The sequence below is a fragment of the Muscardinus avellanarius genome, assembly GCF_963383645.1.
Source record: "Muscardinus avellanarius genome assembly, chromosome: 13".
In the NCBI taxonomy this organism is placed as follows: domain Eukaryota; kingdom Metazoa; phylum Chordata; class Mammalia; order Rodentia; family Gliridae; genus Muscardinus; species Muscardinus avellanarius.
In genome coordinates, this window is record NC_137799.1 from 3,023,384 (window position 1) to 3,049,623 (window position 26,240).

At 63.0% G+C, this 26,240-nt stretch overlaps 1 protein-coding gene across 1 annotated transcript in view; it reads left to right on the forward strand.

Moving 5' to 3' along the window:
* The window catches only part of RXRA (retinoid X receptor alpha), a gene marked incomplete at both ends in the record, with an annotated part of 81,402 nt that overhangs the window by 49,610 nt on the left and 5,552 nt on the right, over positions 1 to 26,240 (forward strand). The window contains 5 exons of the mRNA XM_080708677.1: positions 10,379 to 10,644; positions 14,714 to 14,864; positions 15,422 to 15,601; positions 21,754 to 21,923; positions 24,306 to 24,435. Of these exons, the coding sequence (XP_080564803.1) occupies positions 10,379 to 10,644; positions 14,714 to 14,864; positions 15,422 to 15,601; positions 21,754 to 21,923; positions 24,306 to 24,435 (897 nt within the window). The remainder of the gene's footprint in view (positions 1 to 10,378; positions 10,645 to 14,713; positions 14,865 to 15,421; positions 15,602 to 21,753; positions 21,924 to 24,305; positions 24,436 to 26,240) is intronic.

Consider the following 26,240-nt stretch of genomic DNA (forward strand, 5'->3'; position numbering starts at 1 on the left):
CCAGGCAGGGACGGAGGTCCCAGCGGGGAGCCAGTGGGGCACAGGGGAGCCATGGAGATTCCCGCAGCGACAGAGTGGATGGCGGCCAACCTGCCAAGAGACCAAGTGACCAGTGGGCGGTGGCAGCTGAGAGGGGCTGCTGAGCTTGGCCCTGACCGTGCCCATGTCTGAGCTGGACCGCATCCTGCTCCCTTCTGTACAGAGGGGCTGGCGGGCCATTGTGGGGCAGGCGTGGATGGAGGTCATGGCCATCCATGCTGCCCACCAGTCCCTCCATCCCTCTCTCCCTGGAGGCTGCTCTGGCTGGGCAGGGGCTGCAGGGAGCCCCTGATGCCTGTCTACCCCCAGTTCCCTGGGTCATTGACCACCAGTTAGTTGGCAGGGGCAGAGGGCCTTCACGAAGGGACGTCAGCCCCCATCTGTGTGGGTGGGGGTGGCAGTTGGGGGTTGGGAGGTCCTGCCCTCCACTTGCCTGGACCTTCTGGGCTGGCTCCATCTCCCCGGTGCAGGGAAGAGCCCCCTTCTCTCCTCTCCTGGGCTTGCTGGGATCCCAGGGGAAGGGGAGGCAGGGTCTGGCTGATGCAGACCTGTATGTGGTGACCAGATGCTCAGCAGGGGACACGATTCTGCTGGTCTCCCGTGTGCCAGGGAGTCCAGCCTGCGGCCCGGAACTGCCGGTGACTTGTCTCACTGGGGCATTGATGAGCAGGGATCATGGCCGATCCCTCCTGGGGTTTGCTTTGAGGGCTGTGGGGGGCTTGGTGGGTTCTGTGCAGCCCCCGAGGAGCCATCCCGCAGGCCACCACTGTGGGTCTGACACCAGACGGGGCTGCCGCGGGCAGTGACGGGGAAGCCCCACTGTGGTGGGTCCCGTGCCGTTCTCGATCTGTCTCCTGGCGGAGGCTGGCCTCATCTGCGGAGGCCCCCGCACCTGGCGGGCACCTAGCTTGGGTGCTGCTTCCAGAAAGTCATGTGGGTGTGGGCAACCCCCTGCCAGGGGAGGGGCCCGCGTGTTGGCATGGGCCAGTGCTCCTGGTGAAGTGGTGGGGCCTGACTGCCCGCCACCTTGGGCACCAGCAAGTGCCCCACCCCTCACAGCCCTCCACTCGGCCCTGCCCTGTCTGCAAGCTGTGGCTGGGCAGCCGTGCTCTGTTGGCACTTAGCATCGTGCCCACTACTGGAAATGGTGATGTTCAGTAGGCTGTGGGAGGGTGGGGGACTTCCCCAGGAGATGCCAGCCCCACCCAGGGCCCCAGGAGCTGTGCTTGGGAACATCCCCCTCCCCTAGGCATCCCCGAGCCCCCAACACAATTCCCCAGCATGGAGCCCTCCTCCCTCCACCAGAGTTGGGTGGTGCCAGTGCCAGGTAGCGCTGCGAGGGTTGCAAATGAAGGGTTAGGAAAACAGCCCCAGGGCAGTGGCGGCGGGAAGCTGCTGCGGGTTCCACGACAGAGACAGAGCTGTGGGCAGGTGGGCGGCAGGGCCTCCCCGCTGGCGAGCGACAAGGTCAAAATGAAACAATCATGTCTTTTCCTGTTGAAGAGAAACTCTTGTCAGTAGTTGGCTGGCTGGGCCCCCACCCTCAGGCTGGCTGCGTGGCAGTTGAGGTCTCTCCAGAAGTCCCCTCCTCCTGCCCGCCCACCCTCCTTGGCTGGGGCCGCAGCACGGAGGTGTTGGGGACAGTTCAGGGGCCCAGCCGGGAGGGAAGGCCAGGGCACCCGGGAGCCCCTGACAGCGGACAGGTGAGCATCCTTTCAGGTTCCTGCCAGTGTCTGTGCCCACCATGGGCACCACAGCTAGGGCTTCCTGGGTCCCCGGATGTCTGCCTAGTCTGCCTCTGCCTGGCTGCCGAAGGTGGTCTTCTGAGGGTGCGCCGTGGTGGGGACACCAGGGGCAGAACGCGGGGTTTGGCTGGGCAGCTGCTCTTGCCCCGGGCTTGGGCAGCACCTTCCTCTCTGGGCCGGGCTCCTCCCGGGGACGGAGGGCAGCTCTTCCTTTGGTGCCCTTCCGGGGCTCACGTGACGAGGTGCCTGGCATGGACCCGTGTTTGAGCGCAGGGCTGTCACTTCAGGAGTTACTGCCTCCTAGTCTGAGTTTTTAGGGTAGTTGACAGTCGCTGGCCCAAGCGTGCTGGGCCCCTGCCTGGGTTATCAGTCGTCACGGGTGCAGGGGGAAGGCGGGAACATCACAGGGCAGCATACTCAAGGCTCCCAGCTCCTCAGCGGCCTCATCTCATTGGTCATGCCCATCCCTGGATCCCCCCCCCCCCGGGATTCCAGCAGGCCTGGAGGGCAGCTTGCCCTCACCACCCTCTATAAGGCCTTGGGTAGGAGGTTGGGTGGGCAGGAGGTGTGCGTGTGTGCAGTGGGCCCTGGTACCTGTTAACCTCACAGCTGTGTGTAGCCTGGAGGGTCCCCAGGTGCACAGGGTGGGGAAGGGAGGGTGTGGCATGGCCAGAGGCTGGGCCAGGGGTCCCTCTGAGCCATCCAGCTGCCCGGCCAGGGAGTGCCCCTCTGTTCCCCTCCCCTAGCACAGCTCTAAGCCGCGATGGGTTTGGGAGTGGATATAGCTCTGGACTCAGTTTCCTCATCTGTACCATGGCGATTCAGGCAGTACTGCCCCCAGGTGTGCGCCTCCACAACTGGGGCACTCAAGACAGGGGCCACCATGCACATCTGTCCAAACCTTGCTGGCCCAGTGGTGACAACAGTGACTAGAAGACTAGGGGGAGGCAGTGCAGTCCTACTTGTTGTCTCTATGGCTGGGCCTGGTGTGGGGTCTGTAGCCATGGCCCCCGTGGACCATGGGCTTCTTGGGGGGGCACATGAAGGGGTAGCGTCGTGCAGAGACTCTGGCCCTGGTCATGTTGGCACTGCCACTCCTCAGGTCTTTTCCTGACTGCTGGCTGTTCTTGGGAAGCCCCTCCTGACCACCCCCTCCCTCTGGCTCTGCTTCCCACTTCCCTCTCTGTGGCTGGGCCCCAGCCACACCTGTCACCACTGGGTCTGACCACAGTACCCCTGGGCCATGTGAGTGGCAGCTGCCAGCCTGAGTGCCACTTCCTGTTCCTCCCTCCTGCTGCTGCCGGCAAACCCTAGGCTCACTGAAATGTAGCCAAGAGAACACAAAGTACCTTCCCTTTGTCACCTGGCAAAACCCGTCAACCTCTATCTGCATAATGGAGTAGGACACAGTCAGATGATGGAGGTGATGGTGGTGGTGAAGATGGTAGCATGGTGATGGTGACCATGATGGTGGAGATGATGATGGTGGTAAAGATGGTAGTGTGGTGATGGTGGAGATGATGGTGATGGTCATGATGATGGAGATGATGCTGGTGGTGAAGATGATAGTGTGGTGATGGTGATCATGATGGTGGAGATGATGATGGTGGTGTTGATGGTGGAGATAATGATGGTGGTGGTGATGATGGAGATGATGGCAATGGTAGTATGGTGATGATAGTGATGATGATGGAGATGATGATGATGGTGATGGTGATGAAGATGATGGTGGTGATGGAGATGATGGTGGTGGTGATGGTTGTAATGATGATGGTGGTGATGATGGGGGTGATAGTGATAAAGATGATGGTGGTGATGGAGATGATGGTGGTGATGGTGGTGATGGTACTGATGATGGTGATGTTGTTGATGCTCCTAATGGTGATGATGATGTTGATGGAGCTATGTTGTTGCTATTGCTGCTGATGGTGGTGGTGATGATGGTGATGATGTTGCTGTTGCTGCTGGTGGTGATGTAAGTTATGATGGTTGTGCTATTACTGCTGCTGCTGCTGATGGTGATGGTGATGCTGCTGCTAACGTTGACTGTGATGGTGCTGCTGTTGCTATTACTGCTGCTGGTGATAGTGATGACGATAATGATGGTGGTTGAGGTGATGGTGATGCTGCTGCTTATGGTGGTGAAGAAGGTGAGGATGCTGCTGCTGTTGATGGTGGTGATAATGTTAGATGGTTCAGATGTGTTAGTTGCTCAGTGCCACAGATATTACCCTACCCTAAACTTATCGTAGAGATTATTTCCCCTGGTTAGATCCTTTGTGTCTTGATGGCCTGTCTCCATGAGGATTGTAATAAGGGATTACAATCCTGTGCGCTGAGAGTTTGAGGTCCATCAGAACCAGGTGGTCTTTGGAAGGAGTCTCATGGCTGAGACTCAGAAGGTCCAGGTGTGCAGAACACTTTTCTGGAGGTCTCAGGGGGAGGCCCTGGGTTGCAGATCCTACCCTATCATTTCTACCTGTTTCCTGGCCAGTAGTGTCCACAGTGTCCCTGGGTCCCATGCCTTCACTGCACTCCCCTGGCTCTCCCACATTTCTCAAGCTCCTGCTCTGAGCCAGACCCGGCCCCATGTTAGGGGAACCGGGGTAAGTCCCCACCATCGAGTTCCTTCCAGGCTAATAGGGCAGGATGAATTCAAGGAGAGGGAGCCCAGCATGTGGCTCCTCCCAGGGTGAGGGGACAGGAAACCAAGATGTACTTTCTTCTCATTTGGGTGGGGATTGGTGACCATAGGTGGGTTTGACTCTTGGGGCCCTTGAGGGCCTCAGGATCAAATGGACTTGGGTCTGGCTACTGGAGTGCACTGCGGCAGTGGCCAGATGGGAGTCCAGGGCCCTGGCTCTTTTCCAAGGCCTGGATCCTGCAGGCTTCAAGGAGCACTCATCCGCTCCTGCGAGAAGCGGGAGCCTGTCCTGACTCAGAGGAGGGGCAGGGTATCCCCACCTCCCAGAGTTCCTGAGCCACTCTCTTTCTTCTGGAATACCCAGGTGGCCAAGACCCTGGCCACCCACTCCTCCCAGGTGTCCTTGGGGCGATGGGATGGTGGTAGTATGTCCAGCATGGGACCGAATCTCTGTTCCTCACTCCGCAGAATCCTATCTGGACCTGGGCCTCCTGCGTCCTCCTGCCTGCTCCCTCCTCTCTCCCTGGCAGGTACTGATCCACCTGTAGGGTGATCTTGGTTGTGGTAGGGAGGGTTAGGGTTAGGCCTAGGAATCGGCATCCCACATGGGGATCTAGGGCATCCCTGTGTGCAGCAGGGAGGGTTGGTGGAGCAGGTCCAGCAAGCCCTGCTTTGGAGCAGGCCAGGGGTGCCTGGGGCTGGCAGGCCTGTGGCTACTCCCTGTGGGTGCCTGTGGGCTCTGGGAGAAGGAGATGTACGCCTTGGCTCACCGTGCTCCTCCTCTCCCTCTGGCTCCTTGGGACCTGGGCAGGCCTGGGCCTCTGTAGAGCGGAGGCCTGGGTTCTGGTTCTCATAGGCCAGCAGACTTGCCGGGCTTGGCTGGGGGGAGGGGGTTGGCTTCTTTCTGGCCAGTGGAGGTCTCTCCTTGGAGACCTCCTGGGGTGGCCAACTGGGCCGTGCTTTGGGGCCACCAGGCTGTAGAGGCCGGCTGGACGTAGGCCCAGGCTTCTTCTGACTGCCCATGAGACCCTGCTGGCCCTGGGACCTCCTGGAAGGAGGCTGAGATTTGGGGTCTGGGCTCTTGGCTGAAGAAAGTACAGGTGACCCCAGAGGAGCTGAAATTTCAGCCTAGGCCACTTAATCTATAGGCTGACACTGGGCTGGGAGGCTGGATAGGCCCCCCTTCTCCCTGGGGTGACTGGCCAGAGTCCCCACTGGCCCTCTGCAGGAAGGTGGGAAGCAGGTGAGAGGTCACCCTGTCGAGGGCCAGGGGCCATTCATTCCTTTGGCCATCACAGTATCCCTGCCTTACGGGAGGGGACACCGAGGCTTTGCAGGATGGCCCTTCTTGCAGTGGCCAGCACCTGCTGTGTAGGGCCTGGCTGCATGCCCACTCAGCCCCATCTTGGGGGCCCCTCCCCAGGCACTTGGTTCTTCCTCCTTCCTGCCCTAACCACCCTCGGCCTCCTCCAAACCCCTGGCGCCGTGGGCCCGGCCACGTCCTCCTCACAGCCCACCAAGCTGCCACTTCTCCCCCAGGCGCCGGGGGAAGCAGTACTTCCGGAAGGTGGGGGCTGGAGGTGGGCGTCCCAGGAAGTCCGAGGGCTGGCAGTCTTGGCCGCAGGGTTTCAGTTCCGGGGGAGTCCCCAGGCGGGGTTGAGGGCTTGGGCTTAGAATCTGGCTCCTGTCTGAGCACAGGCTCACCAAGGGAGCCTCCTGCCCCAGCTGTGCGCTCTCTCCTCTGCAAGCCCCTTTCTGGAAGTCTAGCCCCTTTAGCCCCAAGAGATCCCCGTCCCTGCCTTCTGCGGATCCCACTCTCTTCTGTTCAGAACAGGGTCCTTCCCCCTGGGCCCAGTTTGCTGCCCTGATTGGTTCTGCAAATTCCAAAGCATTGTGGGGGGCCTTGAGCTTCCCTGGGCAAAAACAGGGCTTCCCTGGCTGCCTCAAAAGGAGCTGGAGGCCCCAGGGCTCGCCCGCCCCAGCCGCAGTGGGCTGGCATTTCCTGCCACCCCCTCTGCCTCTCCACCTGTCAGGCGAGGCCGGAAGGGGGTTGGCGGGAGTTCCCTGATGGGTGCAGGGGGTCCTGGTGCTGGTGGGCATTCCAGAGGGAATGGAGCTCAGAAACTCTGGTTGGCAGGGTTGCCCCTCCTGAGGGAGCTGGGGCACAGGTCTCCGGTCCTCCCTGGCCCATTTCTGGCATATGCAGCTGCAGATGGTGCCTGGTGCCTCCAAGCACCTGTGCCGGGCCGGGCAGCAGTTATGAAGGGGACATTTTTAATTTCACTTTTACTATTAAACGTAACTCTGGCCCCCTGCACCCAGCCCTGGGTTCACAGGGCCACTGTGCACCTGTGCGGGGCGTTTGGAGTTTAGAGTCAGTTTTATACCGAGGGAGGGAGAAGCTTCTGCACCTCCTCTCCCTTGCAGCCCTCCTGTGATGCTGTCTCTCATGTGGGGCTGCGTGGGCATCTACCTGGCTGGGACCAGGGCCTGTTTCCCCCTCCTCCCTATCTTGGAGTTGTGGGGAGCTCGCCACTGTCCCCTCCTTCCTCAGGGTCTTGGGGTACGTTGTCTGTTGGCCTCCTGGGAGCCTGGTAGGAGCGAGGCTCTGGGATTGTGGGGTCCCCTGCTCACAGGTCCTGCCGTGTGGTGACTCGGTTTTGCCCCTCCCTTGGTTTGGCCTCCTCTGTGTGGGGAGGCCGTGTGTGCCAGATTGGGTCTGGGTCTGCTCATCTGGGGCTGGCATGCGGTGACCCAGGGCCTGGCCCTGCCCGCCCCACAGGGCTGCTGCCTGTGTGTGGTCCTGCAGGGTCTGATGGGCAGTGGAGAACAGCCAGTGCCCAGGCCCTGTGAGTCCACAGTGTGACTTTCAGAGTAAGGCCCTGCTTATCAGGGTGGGACAGATAAGCGGCCCGGAAAAGGCAGCGCTGTGCGCACGTGGAGGCTGGCCGGGCGGCCGCGGGGCCAGAGGATGTTTGGGCATTTTTGCCCCTTCCCTTCCTGGCCAGAAAGTGTCTCTCCAGCAGGCTCCAGAAAACACGCCCAGCCCATTGTCACCCCGGCCCTGGGAGGTGTCTGCAGTGGACATTCTGTGTAAACAGGAAGGCCGGAGAGTGGGGGCCAGCGAGTGGGGGTGTTCTGGGGTGGCCAGCTCTGGGGACCCAGGAGCCCAGGGACTCCGCCCACCCGCTGTGGAGTGACCGCTGGCACTCGGCCAGGCGCCGTCGTGTCCATGGTGGGGGCGGGGGTGGGGGCAGCTGAAGAGCTTCCCACTGGAGCCCCGGAGGCTGGTGCCCCTGCCCCCGTGTTCCTCCTTCCTTCTAGAGCCCCTCCCGGCCGGCTTTTCCCTCCGCTGATTGGTGCCCCTCACCAGTGTTTTCCAACTTGGGCCAGGTGTGGGCGGCGTGCTGGGGGGCTGGGGAGCTTTGGGGTGCGTGCTGGCAGCCAGATGGGCTCTCTCCCTCCTCTCTTCCTTTCTTCCTTCCTTCCCTAGCTTTCGCCTGCCACTCCTCCTTCCTGCCAGGCAGAGCCGACAGCCAACCTGCCAGTTCAGTGTGACCGAAGCCTGAGCCTCCCACCTCCTGGGGCCCCGTGTGGCTGCAGGTGTGTGACCTGGAGTTGAGGCTGAGCCATCCCTTCCTCCCCTGGGCATGGCTGTCCTGCCCTGGCGTCTGGAGACATCTGACTATGGGAATCTACCTGTGGGGTGATGTGACAGGCTGGCCCAGAACCCCCTGTCTTTCCTTTATCCCAGTCTTCGTGTTCCTGCCTGGAGCACAGGATGGGGGCAGAGAAACTGGGGGGATCTGGGAGGGATCTCTTTCCTGGCCATAAAATTCCCATCTTATTCACAGGGGCCGGAGGTGGGCATCTTTCCTGAGTGTGACGGTGGCCTCGGGGGTAGGCCACTCCAGGCTGCTCTGGTGCTGCCCGTGTAGCGTCCTCCCGGTACCCATGGGGTCTGCGGGAAAGGCCACCTGGAGCAAAGCCCCTCTTGAGTGCCTGTTCCTTTGGCCTCAAAGTCAGTCTCGGTTGTGCTAAAAGGGGGCCCAGCTCTGGTCCAGGGCTCAGCCTGCACGGTGTGGGGCCCAGCAGTCACACGCCTGCCTGTGACCCAGGAGGAAACTGAGGCCGGCAGAGGTTCCTGCCGTCGGGCGGTGGGCGGCCAGGTGGCGGCCCCGGAGGTGGGGAGGACAGCGGTCACTTGGCCTGGGGGAGCTGCAGTATGCAAGAGTCTGCCCTGGGGAAGTTCTTGGCTCCTAGCTTCTCTGTGCCTCTGTGCCGTCATCACAAGAGGGTGTCGGAGGTGTCTGACGAGGTCTCCAGACTTGAGTGTCATCAAATACTTAGGCGTTGTCATGAGCTGCCTGTCTTGTGTGTGTCTCTCTTGGACGCTTTCTCTCTTGCCAGCCCCTTGGCTGCTCCCTCCCTGACCTCTGGGGACTGTCCCCATCGGCAGTTGGCCGCTATATGCCCTTGTACCTCCCTGTCCCGGGCTGTTAATGGCTACTAGAGCTGATCTGCAGTACGCATCTTGGCCAGTAGTAGGCGCTGCCGCCGTCTGGTTCTAGAGTTCCTTAAGTGGGCCTTCCTAAGTTCAATGAGATGTTTTGGGAACAACAAACGTTTCTAGCAGGTCAGACAAGGAGGTTCATTTGCTGGTGGAATCTGTGCCTGGAGTCAGGCACTTGTCGCAGCTCGAGCCTGGTCACCATGGTGAACTCTGGTGCTCTGGCCTCCTTCTTGCACCCTCCGGCCTCGAGGAGAAGTGGGGAGAAACTGCCCAGGCGGCTGGAGGGGCGGGTGGCAGGGCCAGGCTCCCTGCAGGAGGGGTCGGTCCTGGTGCCGCCGGCACCTCCACGCAAAGGTCAGGAGCCCGGCTGTTGCTGAGGCAGGGCCTGTGTCCCTGGCCCGGGCCTGGGCTGTTCTGTTGGACTCTGCAGAAGGTCCTGTGACCTCAGCAGGTGGGCGGGAAGGGCCCAGCCATGCTGTAGGTGGAAAGGTGAGGCCCAGAGTGGGAGTCCCCTGTCCGGAGCACCCGGCCTGTCGGAGGGGCTGGGAGGGGGAGGAGCCATCCCCTGTATCCCCCCTGGGTTTGGCTGCCTGGTGTGGTCTTCTCGGTGGCCTGTCAAGCTCCTGAGCAATGCATTCCCCATGGGGAGCCTCCAGGCTGGGGTGGGAGAGGCCTCATTGAGCTCTTGTTTTGGGCTTTGAAATCTGTGAATAAAAGGCTGGTGTGTGGGCGGTGCCAGCCTCAGCCCGGCTCTCTGGCTGCCTGGCTTACACCTGGCTCCTGCCGGGCCTCCATGGGCCACCTGGAAATGCGAGTGCTCCGTTAGCCTCTGGGCCCGTTCTGCCTCTGGGATCCCAAGGGTCAAACAGGCCCCAGACCACAGAGTCACAGGGGCTGAGGCATGGGGCCGCCACTGCTGTGGACTTGGGGGGCCAGGTGGTGTGGCCGGGCAGGCAGGGCCGTGGGCTTTGGCGTGGGTTAGCCTATGGTGGCTCTGCACAGGGCTTTGCTCCCTCGGTCTGTGAGATGGGTGCCAGTGGTCCCAGCGGCATCCTTCTCACTCCACACACTCGCCTGTGCCGAGGACCGACTGGCTTCGGTCCTGGCGTGCCTTTACTCGTGGACCTTGGTGGTGCTGGGCGCAGAGTGAGTGGGTTGAGTGGGTGCCGGCCCTTCAAGCCATCGGGCCGCCCTCCCTCTGTCTCCGGAGGGCAGGCCTGGGGTGCTGAGCCCGGAGCGGCCCACCTCCAATGTCAGAGCCCCCGAGGGCAGCTCTCCTGCCCCTGCCTCAGGCCGGTCTCAGTCTGGGCCACCCGGCGAGGGTGCCCTGGCAGGGACCCCGGCTGGTGTGACCCTCAAGGGCAGCCAGAGGGAGTGGGCAGCTGGTGTGGTTCCAAAGCTGTACTGACCTGCCCTTCTGTGGATTTTATCTTGCAGACTTCTCCACCCAGGTGAACGCCTCGTCCCTCAGCTCCCCGACGGGCAGGGGTTCCATGGCTGCCCCCTCGCTGCACCCCTCTCTCGGGCCTGGCATCGGCTCCTCGCTGGGCTCCCCGGGGCAGCTGCACTCGCCCATCAGCACCCTGAGCTCCCCCATCAACGGCATGGGCCCGCCCTTCTCTGTCATCAGCTCCCCCATGGGCCCCCACTCCATGTCGGTGCCCACCACACCCACCCTGGGCTTCGGCACCAGCAGTCCGCAGGTGAGTGCAAGTCTGGGGCCTTCGAAGGGCGGCCGTGGGCTTCACCTGTGGGTCCTTTATCAGCAGGTAGAGGGGAGCCTCAGAGTGCTCCCCTGGGCCAACCCAGGCCTGGACTTCGAGCATCGCTACCCAGCTCCTCTGCCTAGTCTGGGCACGGATCTGGAGTGCTGAGGGGCGCTCCTTCCTCAGGTGAGGCCTGCCTCCCTGGGAGCCTGTGGTCGTCTTTGCTCATGCTCTGGGTGGCCTGGCCACCTCCCTGAGCCTGTCCTTCCTGAGATAGATCGGGACATCCCTTCCTGCTCTGTTTCCAAGCTTGGGTTCAGCCATTTGTCCCCAGTGGCTGAAGCTTTGTGATGGAGAGCTCGGGTGAGCCATCCCATGCAGTGTACCTGGGACTCCCAGAGCAGCTCCTGCTCGGCTGTACAGCTGATCGCAGCCCTGTACCCATCGCTTCTAGGCCCTGTGCACATGAGTCCCAGGAGGGCTGGGGGTGCTCGGGATCTGGGGCCAGGCTGTTCAGCTGGGCCTCACGCCCCTTCCCCTTGAGAGTCTCTCTGGTTTTTGTAGGCCAGCCTGTCAAAGCCCTTTGCCCTGGGGGTGGGGGAATAGATGGGCCCAAATCCCTGCCCACAAGCACACTGCTCCTGTCCCCGGTCATGTCACCTGGCTTTCTAAAAGCCGGCAAAGGAGCCGAGGTGCGGGCCCGAGTCTGGCTGGGCTGATTTTGGCTTTGCTGCCCCATGCCCGTTCTTGCCGGCTTCCCAGTGCTCTTGTGAGAGGGCAGAAGACTCTGCCTCCACTGTCCCCTGCCCCGCTGTGCTACCCACCCACCTGCTGGCTCTCAGAGGCCCAGGGGCTTCCTGCTGGCTCTGTGCTATGGGCTCCCCTCTGCCCTGGGCCTCCTTGGACTTGTGCCCAGGAAGGGCTGTGGGTCCAAGTCTCCCTGAGGGACAGAGTCCAGGGATATGGTGGGAAAGGGACGGGCACTGCGGGGAGAGGACGCCATGTATGCCCCCTTCTCTGTTGTCTCCTCTGCCCGCCAAGGTTCCTGGCGCATAGAAGGGCCTTGTTGAAGCCAGCTTGCCTGAGCCACTGCAGGCTGGTGGGGAGGGGCCCTGGGAGCAAGTCTGGGGAGCAGACCCAAGGCTGCTGGACTCGCAACAGAGGCTCCCGATGCCAGGCTCAGGGGCCATGGTGGGTTTGTAAGGCGACATGCACACCAGGCCCAGTGCATTGCATGGGCAGAAGCTGGCTAGTGCGAAAGGATGCCAGGCGGGGAGGACTGTGGAGGTGGGCCGAGGGGTGCTCAGGCCTGCTTTTGATGCCCAGGGGCTGGAGCCCAGTGAGGCTCCGTGGGGATGGCCTTCCTTAGACTGAGGCTGGGAGGGAAGGGTGTGGTGGGTGTGGAGAACAGAAGTGGCAGAGACCAGGGTGGCGCTGAAGAGGTGGAACAGAAATGACTGCTCTGGTGAGAAAGCGGAAGTGGGGTGCCCCACCCTGACCCCCGCGACTTGGCTCCAGCCCAGGCCATCCTGTGTCCCCGCTCTCTCTGGAGATATCTGCCCTGTGCTTGGTTCTAGAGCTTTGGACAGGCCCTAGGCCTGCCCCTTAGCAGCCGGACACCGTCGTCATGGCTCCCTCTGTCCTGTGAGGCCTTGGTATGGCCGCCATACTAGGACTGCCCGCTGCCAGTGCCCAGGGGAGCCTTAAGGGTGGATCCGGACCTGCAGCAAGGTGGGCCTTGGGCCTGGCCTTAGCCCTGCCCAGACACTGGGTTCACCATCGCACTGAGGAGGGGAGACAGCACCCGAGAACCCATGGCATGGCACTGATTGGGGAGTGTGACTCCTGACTCTTTCCTGTCCTGTCATCCCTGGAGCTGTCACTAGTCCTCCTCACTGCCCTGGCCTGGCTCACTTTACCCAGGGCAGGTGCCAGGCTCACAGGCCTGCACGTGGGGACAGCGCAGGTAGACCCCAGCGTGGTTTGGGGTGACTGCAGAGGGAAGGTCCGAGTGTTCTTGGTGCTGTCCTGTCCCAGGCTTCCAGTGCAGCATTCCACCTGGCCTTGTACCCTGGGCTCTCCCTTTGCAAGGGCACGAGGTCTGCAGGCCTAGCAGCGCCAGCGCCCGGTTGTGCTTCTCCCTTTTCCGACAGTCCTGGGTCCCCACCTCCAGACACTGGCTGGCCCTTTTCCCGGGATGCCGCTGTCCACCGGGAGGCGGAGCGCTAACTGCCGTGTGTGCCTGCCCAGGGCAGCGTTCGGCAGGGTGCCTGTTGCCTGCGGTGCTGCTCCCATGACTGCTGCCCTCCCACCTGCTGGCAGAGGCGGGCACCGAGGTCCAGCCTTGTGGACGAGAGACCTGGGCTCAGATGCTTCTGACGTCCCCAGAGCCAGGACAGGGAAGTAGGATGAGCTGCGGTGTCGCCCTGGGAGCCTCCCGGCCCTTGGGATGGCGCCACAGCCTCCCCCTGCCCCGGGCCTGCCTGAGCTTCCCCTCTGCCCCTGCCAGGCCGGCAAGGTACTGAGGGACAGCCTGGCTCCTGCGGCCAGGCATGGGCCCTGGTGGGCAGCGTGCAGCTGGGGACACACACTCTCTCTTGTGAGCACCTCACGGCCTTGGCTTCTCTTTTGGCAGCACACGGGGCCATGTACCTGATGGCAGCTCCCTGCCCTGCGGCCCAGCCGCCATGTGACCTCAGCAGCCCCAGCCTCCAGAGCCTCGTGGTCTTTGCCTGGGAAAGGGCATCACTGGCCCCAAGCTTCCTGCGCAGGAGGTGCAGGTGTGGGCGTCTGGTGCATTCTGAGGCCCGTGGACCTGCACGAGAGCTTTTTAGCAAGTTACAGCCCAGACCACATTGTTCCACGGGGATCCTGGAGTCCCTCTGTCCTGCTGCTGTGGCTCCTACATCTTTTTTTTTTTTCTACCTCCGAACTACAACCCAACATTGTTTTTTATTCTTTATTTTGAAACAGGTCTCACTGAGTTGCAAAGGGCCTCACTAAGTAGTAGCTGAGGCTGCCCGTGAATTGCGGTCCTCCTGTCTCAGCCTCCTAGGTGCTGGGAGGTGGCCCCTGCATCTTGATGTGGGCTTCCAGGCCTGCCTGTAGCCTGCCTGAGGCTCGCAGGACTAACCATCCTCTCAGAGCCTCACGCCTCCCCTGGGCAGCCTAGGAAGGATCCGGGGCCAGCTTGGGCTAGATGATCACGCTGGCCAGCACCCCTGTGAAATGAGGCTTTGGGGAGTTTCTGCTGTGCTTGCTCTGGGTGCAGAGCTCTTCCTGTCTCGTGAGAAAGGGGCTGGGGTGGGGGGCTGTGAGGAAGGAAGGAGGTGAGTTCCTGCTGCAGGGGTGGCGGGGGGCTACTGGAGGGCAGCACGGCCGGCTTTCCTTTCCGGTCGCCAGGGGTTTGCAGAAGTGGGGGGCTGCCTGGTTGGGGCTCGGCGCCCTGGCAGACGGCTGGCTGGCGGGTGGGACGCGGCAGTGGGGAGCAGTGGAGCTGGGCTGGAGGCAGCGGAACCAAAACTGCCTTGTCATCACACGCCGCGGCTGTTGCCAGGGCGACCGGTGAGTTTCCCACGCCTGCCCGGTGGTGGTAGCACAGCGGGTGGGGCCCAGCCAGGGTGTGCAGAGGCTAAGGTGCCCTGCCCCTGGTGCCTGGGGGTGTCTGCTCACTTTCTCTCCTGCCCGGAGGCTGGGGGCCGCTCGCAGCAGGACCCTTGTGTCTCCTCCATCCCTGGGGCGGGGGCCCAGGCTGCTGTCCTCCTGGGCTGTCCAGGGAGCTCCTGGTGGGGCTCAGGGATGGGAGCAGGCTCTCACTCAGGTGGGTGGTGGGCGACAGGGTAAGTGGCACCCCTGTGTGTGGGTGGAGCCGGGGGCCCCACACCTCCAGCCTGGTGCAGAGGCATGTGCTGTGCCACGGGAGAGGATTGGGCTGGCGTGGAGCGGCGCTCGGCAGGGCTGGACCCCTCTCCAGAGGACAGCGGTCCCGGCGGCCCTTGGCTGTGCGTAACCCTGCACATATTACCAGCCCGCCCAGGACTGACCCGCTCTGCCTGGCCCTCCACAGCTCAGCTCGCCCATGAACCCCGTGAGCAGCAGCGAGGATATCAAGCCCCCCCTGGGCCTCAATGGCGTCCTCAAGGTCCCCGCCCACCCCTCAGGAAACATGGCCTCTTTCACCAAGCACATCTGTGCTATCTGTGGGGACCGCTCCTCAGGTAGGGCTGCCTGGGGGCCAGGTGGGGCAGTGGGCAGGGTGGGCGCTGGGTATGCAGGGCCTCCCTGGGTCTCCTAGCTATGGGCCTGGTGAGCCCCTTCCCCATGGAGATGGGAGTGGGCTCAGATCCACGTGGCAGGAAGCGCAGGGGACCAGGGTGGGTGGTGGTCTGGAGGCTTCCGGAGAGGAGGCAGCTGTAATGGCAAAAGGGGGTGACAGGGCTGGCCTCGCCTCTGGCTGAGCCTGGGCCGAGCGCCCCTGCAGTGCACCCCGGAGCCCGGCAGCCCGAGTGGACGACATGCCAGCCTCTTCCAGAGCACAGGAGCCACAGCGAGCCACTTGCTGGGGATGCCAGTCCACAGTGGGCTAGGATTTGTGAACAGGAGGCTAGACCATCCTCAGGTGGTCAGGGAGCATGGGAGGGGCCCAGGCTGCACCAGGCTGGGGTCTGGGGACCTGGAGGGTCCTCCGGGAGCACCTGCCCAGCAGCCTGCAGGATGGGACCTGGGGCGGTGGTCCCACTACTGGGCAACTTGTCACCAGCTCCCTGCCCTGCAGGCAAGCACTACGGGGTGTACAGCTGCGAGGGCTGCAAGGGCTTCTTTAAGAGGACAGTGCGCAAGGACCTGACCTACACCTGCCGCGACAACAAGGACTGTCTCATCGACAAGCGCCAGCGGAACCGGTGCCAGTACTGCCGCTACCAGAAGTGCCTGGCCATGGGCATGAAGCGGGAAGGTAGGTGCGGACGCCAGGCGGACCCTCTCCTCAGACCCCGGCAGACACCTGCCCCGGTCTCCCCTGTGTGGAGGGGACAGGGCACAGAGCCCAGCCCTCGGCTCTGCAGCTTGCCAGGCTCGGAGTGGCTGGCGGGCCCCTTGGCGTACCCTCGGTGACGGGGCACTCACTCCATCCACGGTTGTGCCTTGGGCCGATGCTCTCCAGTATGCCATATGTGTGGGGTCTCAGTTAGTGTCGGAGGGCCTGGCTCAGTGCCAGCCTTTCCCCTTCCAGCCAAGTCTGAGTGCCTGCTGTGTGCACAGAAGACACAAGACAAACTGGGTCCGCCCACAGGTGGTGGGCCATGAGGACAGGTGTCGATCAAACAGCCCTCTGTGAGGTCCAGCATGTGGGATGTGGGAGATGAATGGTTGTGTGCAGGTGTCCTGGACAGAAGCAGGGGGCGGAGGCTGGCGGTGGAGACAGGAGCAGGGCAGTAGCCAGGCCATGTGGAGAAGCCAGGGTGTGTGCGTGTGTGTGCGTGTGCATGGGCGTGTGCTCCTGTCTGGCCAGCTGTCTCTAAGGGGATGGTGGAGGAGGCCCTTGTGGATTGTGCTCTTTGGGGTGCAGTGGTGGAAGAGACCGCCAGAGCCTGAGGCGCTGTGAGCCCGTCAGATGCCGCGTAAGCATCTCAGGCCCATGGCTCAGCACCTGAGCGTGTCCCTCTCAGAACTTATGAGTCCTAGAGCGTCTGAGCTCCTTGTCTGCTGGGAGTGACCATCAGACAACCAGATGGGGCCTCTGGGTGTAGTCAGACTGTCAGGGGAAGCCTGGGTGCTGCACCTGCCCTGACGTTGTGTGCTGGGCACAGCTCGGGTGGCGGGGGATGTCCAGGCTGACACCAAGGACGGCACGCCAGCGCAGGTGCCTGGCTAGAGCGAGCAGGATCTGCAAAGGCTGAAGCTGTCAGCAGGCCTGTCAGTGGAAGGGACTGCCCCAGACAGGGGCCTTGTGGCCTCCAAGGCTCTTTCCCAACACCCCCAGCTGCCCATGTGTGCCTAGAGTTTCCAGGACCCTGAGGCCTGGGGGTCAGATGATACTTCCTCCTCCCCCTGGACTCAGGCAGTCTCAGGGGGACCCTGGCCCCTCACCCGGTGCCCTTGGGGGTGGGCTTGTTATGTGCTTGCTGTGTGGCCACTGGGCAGCCCTTGCAATCCCCGTGCTCACCTGCCTGATGTCCACACTGTCAGGTAGAGACGAGGGGGCAGAGCCCTCGGGACTGACACAGGGCATGCCTGGGCTGTGCCATGTGCCTGATCCGCGGCCACCGTCTAGAGCGTCGCTAGAGCCTCTGGGCCCAGCCCTTGGCAGCGCGCAGCCCTCGAGACCTGATTTATGGACCATTAGATTAAGACCTGATCTCGGCGGGGGCCCACTCCCCCGGGATTTATCCACCTTCAGTTGGATTTATGAGTCATGAACGTGCAGTAGAAATCCTCCTACAAGGTGCTCCCGTGCCCCAAGCACAGCACGCGCAGCACTGCGTGGGAGACCAGGGGAGGGGTCGAGGGCTGTGGCCACGGCCTGCGCCAGTGCCTGGCCTGCTGTGAGTGGGGATACTGCGTACCTGCCCCCCGGGGCCCGTGGTCTTTCTCAAGGCCTGCGGCCCCATCTCAGGATGAGTGGCCCATCCTGCAGGGACTACTGGCAGGAGGGATCAGGCCTGTCCCCACGCGTCTGCACTCGGTGCTGTGGCCCCTGGCCTGGACCAGGCCCTATGGGGCAGCTCCTCCCTCCACGAGAGCAGACCTTGCAAGGAGGGCTCCCTGTCCCTGGCAGGGGTGGGTGGGGTGGGTGAGGCCTCACAAGCCAGTGTGGCAGTCCCTGGAGTAGCTGTGGGCCTTTGGCCCCTGCAGCCCCACAAGGTGACACTCGCTGGCTTTGCTGCTGCAACGGCCACACCAGGCCTGTGAGCACCGTGGAAACTCAGGCCCTGGCAGTGGAGCAGGCGGAGGTCCCCGCCCTGCCTGGGGAGAGATGCTGCCGGCTGATACCATCTGCGTTGGGCAACAGCGGAGGCCTGCGCACGCACGCAGCTGTGGGGACTTGTTCTGCAGCATTCCCCGGCTGGGGGTGGGCAGTGCCCTGGGGGGCCTGGCCGCGGAGCCAGGCGGAGCCGTGGCCTGCTTGCTGGGGCAGGTGTTGTCAGGGCTGGGCCTGCAGGTGGGCCTGGGCTGATGGGGTACCCAGCTCTCCCGGGGGTGGCACACCAGAGGGGTTGCCCACTGCACACCCCGTCTTATGTCCCCAAGGCCTATCCCTGTTTCCTTCCTGTGCCTTGTGCGCTGGCTCCAGCTGACTGAGGTGCGGAAATGGCAGTGTCTGGTGTGTGTGCGAGTGTGTGCCTGTGTGTGCGCGTGCGTGTGTACAGGAGTGAGTGACCCCACCCGCTTCCTCTGCAGGAAGAGTCCCGGTGGCTGGGAGCTGGCCCTGTGCTCTGCGGCTTTGTGACACGGGCTGGAATGATGGCTCAGTGCCCTCGTTGGTGCCACGGGCAGGTCAGCATGGCCCCCACGATGTGCAGAGGAGCGTGGCAGAGGATGGCGAGGGGCTGGTCGGAGAGTGGCGACTGCAGTGATTGTGTGTGTGCACTTGCGTGGGACACTTGTCAGATGTCTGGTTCTAGGCTGGACTCCTGGAGGGAGGGGGCTTGCCTTCTCCGAGCTGGAAGGACTTGCTGTGTGGCTCTGGGAGGGCACCCCGTCCCCACACCTCCCTCGCTCAGGCCTGGGAAGAAGTGGTTGGGCCAGAACACCTTGGTGGCATCCAGTCCTGCCTGTCTGGGGCCAGTCCTGGGCTGACAAGGGACAGAGGAGGGGCCCGGTCGCTTGCAGGCCCAATAGAGGAAGGAGGCTCCGGGCTCCGGGTGCCTTTGTAGAGCTGTCTGTTGAGCTGTCTGCTCTTTGGAGACCTTCGCAGGCTCTGGGGGTGGGGGCTGTGGCCGATTCTGGCCCTGGGCCTGCTGCTGTCCTCGAATCCTGTGTACTTAACATATCCCCGATGAGGGTCCCTGGTTACACCGGGGAGGGACGGCAGGACTGGACCCAGGCTGGGCTCCAGGCCGCCTCCAGCTTCCTCCCCGCCTTCTCCCTGCTTCCACGGCCGGCCGCCGCGCGCTCAGCTTGGAAGGATAACGAGGCCCTGTATTTACAGACGCCTCCCGCCCGAGGCTTCCCGGCGCCAGTGGAACATAAGTCAAACATGACTGCCTCTAAAAGGTGATTGAGCTGGCAGCGCATAAATCCCGGCTCCCTCCTGCCCCCTCCGCCGTCTATAAATAAAACGATAATATTTATAATGATGTTGCGCAGAGCTGCTGGGGCCCTTCACAGCTTCAAAGTGCTTCGCAAAACATTTGCTAATTAATTCTCAGCCGCCCCCGCACGCGGGAGGCAGGTGCTGAGGAGCCCCTCGCCTGCCCTGTTCCCGGGGAGCACCAGCAGCCTGGGGCCCCATGCTCAGGGCCGCCTTTGTCAGGCCTTCTGCAGCTCCGGGGGATCTGTGAGCCTGGGAAAGTGCCTGGAACCGGGCAGTGCTTCCTGGGGCCCAGCCTGAAGGCAGGCTGCTGTTATTTGTAGGTGAAGCCGCTGAGTCACTGGGAGGTTCAGTGACTTGTCCCAGGCCACACAGTATGAGGTAGAGCAGGTTAGCTGGGGTGGGGGGCGCATGCCTGTAAGCCCAGTACTTGGGAGGATCACGAGTTCAAGGACAGCCTCAGCAAGTAGCTGCTCATCCACCTAGCGAGACCCCTGTTTCTAAGTAAGAAATAAAGTCAGGCTGGGGTGGAGCCCAGAGGTAGAATGCCTCTGGGATTATCTCAGTACCGCAGAAAGAGAGAGAGAGAGAGAGAGAGAAAAGAGAGCAAGAGAGGGAGAGGGAGAGAGAGAATGAGAGCAAGAGAGGGAGAGAGAGAGAATGAGAGTGAGAGAGGGAGAGAGAGAGAGAGAGAGAAGGAAGGAGAGGAAGAGCAAGTTTGGGGGCCTGGGCTGTCTGATTCCAGAGCCTGGAGCTTTAAGCTTTCAGTGTTCAGAGACCCCAGCTGTGCCCTGTGACTCTCTGAGCCTCAGATTCCTCACCCTGGAAGATGTGGTTGAGCTGCGTGTGCCTCTCAGCCGTGTGTGGCACGGAGGCTTGGTAGTTGTGCCGGAGCCTGCCGTTCAGGAACCTCCCACTGGGGTCTGCTGGGCGTCATTTCTCCTGGCCGTGTCCTCTGTAATCAGAGGTGAGACCCTTCCCCAGGCCAGCCAGTGCTACTTGGCGGGCCATGGAAAGCCAGCTGGGGAAGGCAGGAGCCTGCCAGCCTGGGGCAGCTCTGACCTGTGCCTTGCCATCTGCCTGCAGCCCTCGGCCTCCGCGCAGCCCACCTGCCGCCAGGTCTTCCGGAAGAGCCAGGTTTGCAAAAAGCCAGCGCGAGCCTGCCGCCCGCCCCTCAGCCAGCTGGCGCATGCTGGAGATGCCGGTCCTCCCGTCCTTGAGGCCCTCCATGTGGCCAAAGTCCCGTGGGTCTTGCAAAACCTGGTGCCAGCATGGGGCGGGCTGTGTGGATGGGCGGAAGCAGAGGCTGGCCCGGGGTCCAGGCCAACCTCGGCGCTGGTTGGTGGGCCGGCAGGATCGGTTGGCACAGGTGGTAGAGAGGGTACACAGGGGGCTGTTGGAGATGGGGCCAGCACAGTGGGGCCCCCCAGCCTGGAGGATTGTGAGAGGGAGGGCAAGGGAAGGCTGTTCTGCTGGGCATCCTGGAGCACGCCTGTAACCCCAGTAATTGAGAGGCTGAGACAGGAAGGTCACAGGTTGGAAGAGAGCCTTAGCAACATAGACCCTCAGCAACTTAGTGAGACCTTGTTTTCGAGCAAAAAATTTCAAATAAAGGGCTTGGGGATGTAGCTTGGAGATGTAGAATGTCCCTCCCTGGGTTCAATCTTTAGTTCCACTAAAAAAAAAAAAAAAAAAAAAAGAAAAAAGAAAAAAAAGGGAAAAAAAGAGGGTAGGGAAGGGGGCATGCTTCCTGGGTGCCGTGACCTTAGATGATATAGCCACTGGCTGCCTGGCTGGGCAGGGCGGGCGCCGAGGCCCTTGTCTCCCTGCTTCCCCTCGTATTCATGTTTGCTTCACCCGTCGGCCCAGCAAGAGGCCTGGCGAGGTAGCCCCGGGCGGGGCAGGGATGACGTCCAGAGGTGGTCCATCGCAGCTGGTGCTGCGGGAGGCTGGGTTGTGGGTTGTGGGCGGGCTTGGAGACCACGCAGGGGGTAGGTGATCCCCGCCTGGGGGTCTGGGGGTGGCTGCACCGTAGGCCCTTGGAAAGGCGCCTTGCTGTGGCCAGGAAGGAAGGGGCTGAGTGAGAGCCACTGCTGGGGGTGGCGCCGCAGGGGAGGACGGGGCACTCGGTGTCTGAGCACTGAGGAGACACGGAGGGACTTTGCGGGGAGCAGCGAGAGCTATAGCAGGGTGCGGGGCTGGCGGACGCCTCTTCTCCAGCTGAGCCTGCGCCTGGGCAGGGAGCGGGACCCGGCCGCTGCTGCCTGGGATATCGTTGAGCTTTATCGTACTGGGTGCATGTGGTGACCGCGGGCGTGCGGAGCAGAGCTCTTGGCTGGTGTGGGGCCGAGGACCGGGTGTCCCTTTGGCAGAGCCCAGTGTGGGGCTGGCCGGTGCGCGCCTTCACACCTGCCTAGGCGTGACCTTGACCTGTCTGCCCCTCGTGCTGGCTCATGCCGGTGTGCGCGTCCATTCCTGGCCGGGAGCATGCCCACCCTGGCACTGAGTGCTCCCTAAACCCTCTTCCTGCACTGGGTCCTCCTTCCATCACTTCTCCCAGGAAGCCTTCCTGGCTTGCCTGAGTCCACAGACCATCAGCACTGAGTGTTTGAGTGTTCACACCGGGGCCAGTGGGAGACTGTCAGGGCTGCTCCAGGTGGTTTCCCACGTGAGCATGAGTTGGGAGACTCAAGGAGAGGTGGGCTTGGTTTACAGAGTGCGCAGCCGCCACGCCATGGAGCGGCCCAGTGAGCGGCGGGAGCCTCCCTCCCAGGCCCTGGTCCTGGGCCGTCATGGCATTCTGGCTGGGACCTTGACCCTGGAGGACCCTGGGTGACCGTGTCTCTGTTCTGCAGCTGTACAGGAGGAACGGCAGCGGGGCAAGGACCGGAATGAGAATGAGGTGGAGTCGACCAGCAGCGCCAACGAGGACATGCCCGTGGAGAAGATTCTGGAAGCCGAGCTGGCCGTCGAGCCCAAGACGGAGACCTACGTGGAGGCCAACGTGGGCCTGAACCCCAGCTCGGTGAGTCTCGGCCTTCGCAGGGTGTGCCCGCCTGCCTCAGTTTCCCTGCAGCCACGTTCATTTTTCCTTGAAACCATATGTTTTTCTGCCTCCCGCCCTGGGGCTCCCATGGGTGCCGCCCCGCCTTGCCTGGTGTTTGCCCAGCTGGGTGGTACTGGGAGCTCCTTATCCTGGCTGAGCCACACTGGACCTTGCCCGTGGTGGCCCACTCGGCCCTGCCCTGAAAGGGCTGGGGTCACTCTCCCAACCAGAGAGCAGACATGGGCCCCTGCAGGCCAACCCGTCCTCCAGGAATGTCCCTTCAGAGCAGACCCCACCCTGTCCTGACCCTGCAGTCCTGTCTGGTCTGCGTCCTGCGCCGTCCCACGTCACCGCGCCATGGGGGGTGGGCAGGGTGGGTAGTGCTGCAGGAGGTGGGGAGGCTGGCGAGCTCTGCCGAGGCTCTACTCTGTCCAGTTTTGGCATTACTTGGGTAAAAGCCTTTGCCAGTTTCTCCCATGCACGTTCTTCTGCAGAAGTTTGGTGCAGTAAAGCCCCGGGGAGGACAGGGCAGGGCCGCGCTGACCCAGGCAGGGCACAGGCCCTGGCAGAGAGCATCGCCCTGGCCTGCTTGCTCCACGCCTCCGGCTGTGCACCAGGTGGTCCCAGTGCTCCTTCTCAGACTGGCAAACCGAGGGCCAGCATCGCGCAGCGGGCGGCCTCTGTAGGCAGGGCCTGGGCTCACCTGGGAGTCCTGTTGGCATGCACTCCTGGCTGGGGTGCAGCCCAGAGGGGCCAAGGCCTCGCCCAAGGTCTCAGCGCCATCCCTTCTCACCCAGAGGCCCCTCCAGGCCTGGCCTTTCCTGGATCTGAGCCAGAGCCTCGCGCCTCCCCCCACCCTACTCTCCAGGGCCCCACACGCAGCAGAACACAGACTGAGCCTCTCCTGCAAAGACCCCCGCCAGCCCAGGAGGCCCGGGTCTCTTCTTCCCACGCAAGGTGTGACAGTCTGTCCCCCAGGGCTCCAGCAGCACTTCTGAGCATGTGGCTGGCCCACAGCCAGGGAGAGGCTAGTCCCTGGGCGAGGCTCCAGAGCAGGGATCCCAGGCCGTTCTGCCCTGCATCTCCTGGTGTGGCCGCCCAGGGGCCCGTGTGCCACCACACCCAGCCCTCGCCACAGGCCTGGGCACTGCTGAGGACCTTGCCTGCTCACAGTATGCCGAGGTCCATGGGCAGATGGCCCTTGAATTTGCCCATGGGCCGCCCTCTGCCTTCCTCTTCCACCTCGGGTCCCGCGCCCCTGTCCGCTGAGCCCCCGGCGCTCCACAGCCCCGCTAGCCCTAAGGCCTCCATGCCAGAGTGTCCCCGGGCTTCCCAGTCGGCCCTTAGCAGGCCCTTGACGCGGGGCTGGTGTTTAGACTGCACGTCACTGTGGGGCAGATGGTTTCTGTCAGAGGAAGCCCTCCCCTGCCCATGCTCTGCCTCCGCGGCTTCTGGAGCGAGGGCCCCTGCATCTGCCAGGGGCTCATCCTTGGGCTGCCAACCCTCAGGCCATAGGTTCCTCCCCTCACTCTGGACCAGAGGGCTGACCCTGGAGCTGAGGAGGGGCTCCTCCCACCCTGCAGTGAGGCTGCCTTGGTGTTTTCCACTGCAAGAATGACTGGGTAGTGCCTTTTGGCCAGAATTTTCTGGAAGGTATATGGTGCCACCTGATTTCGGCTTGGGGCCTGCTGTCTTAATCAGAGCATGTGCCAACCCGAGCTCCCATCTCCGCCTCTGGTAGACACGTCTCCCTCCTGGGTCACCGTGCCCGTCGCAGGGCGGAAGCAGATAGTTGGGGGGGGAGGCTGTATGAGCCTTCTGCGGCTGCGCTAACATATTTGGTGGCCTGGGACCACACAGATTTAATAATCTTAGAGTGTGTGACGTCGGACACCCCAAACCAGGCCCACGGGCTGAGGTCAAGGTGTTGGCAGGGCTGGCCTCTCCTGGAGGCTCGGGAATGCCCGGTTCTGTTTTTCTCCACACCTGGAGGCTGCCACACTCCGGGGCCCGGGGCCGCTCTGCCTTAAGCCAGCAGTGTCTGCTGTGCCGTGGCTCCTGTCACCAGGTGTCCTCCTCCGGCCCTGACCTCCCGCCTCTCACAAGGACTTTGAAATGACGCTGGGCCCATTCTGTAACCTAGATCGTCCCGCACGTCCCCGGACCCTGACGTAATCCTGTCTACAAAGGCCTTCCCCAGGCAGGGCTATGTTTGCAGCTTCAGTGTAGGATGTGGACGCTGGGGCCGTGGCTTTTGGGCCCTCTGCACCGGTACAGTGTGCGGGGCAGGGCCTGCTCTGGCCCCCTGTTCTGTCTGTGGCTTGTCATGGGCCTGAACGCCATGCCCTTCCTTCCTCGCAGCCGAACGACCCTGTCACCAACATCTGCCAAGCAGCGGACAAGCAGCTCTTCACGCTGGTGGAGTGGGCCAAGAGGATCCCGCACTTCTCCGAGCTGCCTCTGGACGACCAGGTCATCCTGCTGCGGGCAGGTGAGCCGTGTGGCCTGCTGTGCGGGCAGTGGGGCTGCTGGCCCTCTCTGCTCCTCCCTGTCCCTCCCACAGGAGGAGGCATCCGTGGCTGCTCCCCGCGGCCTCGCCCCTCCCAGGCCCCCTCTCTTTTCTGGACACATGAGGAGCGCTGGGTGCTTGTTTGCCGTGCCTGGGCGTGGGCAGCTAGAGTGCTGGGTGGCGGCATCACCCTTGAGGCCTGGCGTCAGGCCAGCTGTGGAAGCCGTCCCCGAGGGGCGTGAAGGTTGGGCCGACTGGCCGCTGGCTCTGCTGTGTGACCAGTGGATGGGCTCCCGCCTGTCGGGCGAGGGCACGTGCACAGGCTCTGCGGCTGCCGCTCATTGCCTCCCAGCTGGGACGATGGCGGGGCCTGCCCAGGTCCCTGGAGGCCGCGTTGCGGGGCCTGACCATCCTAGCGCTCCCTGCTGTGATGTGGAAGGCTCGTTCCATCCCCAGTCCAAGAGGCCTTGACCCGTGGGAGGCAGCTCCCCAGTGGAAGTGGAGGGACAGCCAGGGACGGCTCCCTGCCGAGCACGGAGTGTTCTGGAAGCTGCCTGGTCAGGGCCAGAATTGCAGGCCCTAGCCCCTGCCACCCTCTTGGAAGGGCCTTGCCATCGTGTGGGTGCCCGGATGGGTCGGGATGGTGTCCCATCTCGGGTCTCTGCCTGGGTGAGTCTCACCCCCTGGGCTACGGCGCCTGGCTCTGCCTTCGTGGGTGCGGCTTCTTGTGTTCACCCACCAGGTCCTCAGCCACCCAGCTGCACCCCACTCGCAGGGCTCTCCCTCTCTGCTCTCACTCCAGTACCCTGAGCTCCGCAGGTACCAGAGCCTGTCCCCTGGGGCCAGGGGACAGTTCCCTGCAGGGTGGATGCTGGCCCCTCCTCACCCGTGGGGAACCCCAGGGCTGCGCGTGTGTCTGGCTGGCAGACCAGGAATGCCGAGGGCCTGGTGCGCACGGCCCCCGCCCTGCAGCCCCAGCATTTTGCAGCTTCTGCTTTACCCCTGCCTTGCAGGGCGACCATGGCGGAGTGGGCTGCTGGGGGTCACTGGCTTCAGACAGCCGTATGCAGAGCTGTCCACAGCGCCGGAGGGCCAGCCCCCGAGTGTCCTCCTTAGACATCTGCCTTCAGCAGTCGGGCCTGGGGTGCCTGAGCGGCTTGTCCTCAGCGCAGGGAGGACGTGGGATGCCCATGTCCCCAGGCCCTTTAGGAGACTCTGGCGGCTGGGAAGCAGCCCCTGGGGGCCCATGAGGGGTGCCCTGCACTGTCCCCATGGCCTCTGACCTGGAGCACGTGTGGTTTTTGCCTCTGGTGGCCCTGCCCACTGTCTCTCTGGCTTCCAGTTGAAGCTTAAAATGGGTCCGTCCTGCCCAAGCGTGCCCCAGCTGGGGAAGCCACTGGGGTTCTTTCCTTCTTGCGGGCCCAGGCTACCTGGTGGGCTGTCAGGCGCCCTGGGGCGCCGGGTCCGGCTCCGAGTGGTGAGATGGGGAGAGAGGAGCTTGCCTTTCCAGAAGGGCCCTGAGAGCTCCATGAAGCGTGAGCCCCTCGGCCCTGGGCCACACTCCCCCCCTTGTACACAGGCCAAATGTAGGACTGCAGACAGGATGAAGGGACACAGTCCACGTGATAGGTCAGGGGGGCCCAGTCTAGCGACCACAAGGGTGTTGGCCCTGGACTCTCTTGTGACCCACCGTGTCACTGAGATAACGCCGTGTTGACCGCGGTGGCACAGTTCACAGGGGCTGCTAGGCTTCTGCACAGAAATATGAGTTGAGTTTTCTCCCCAAC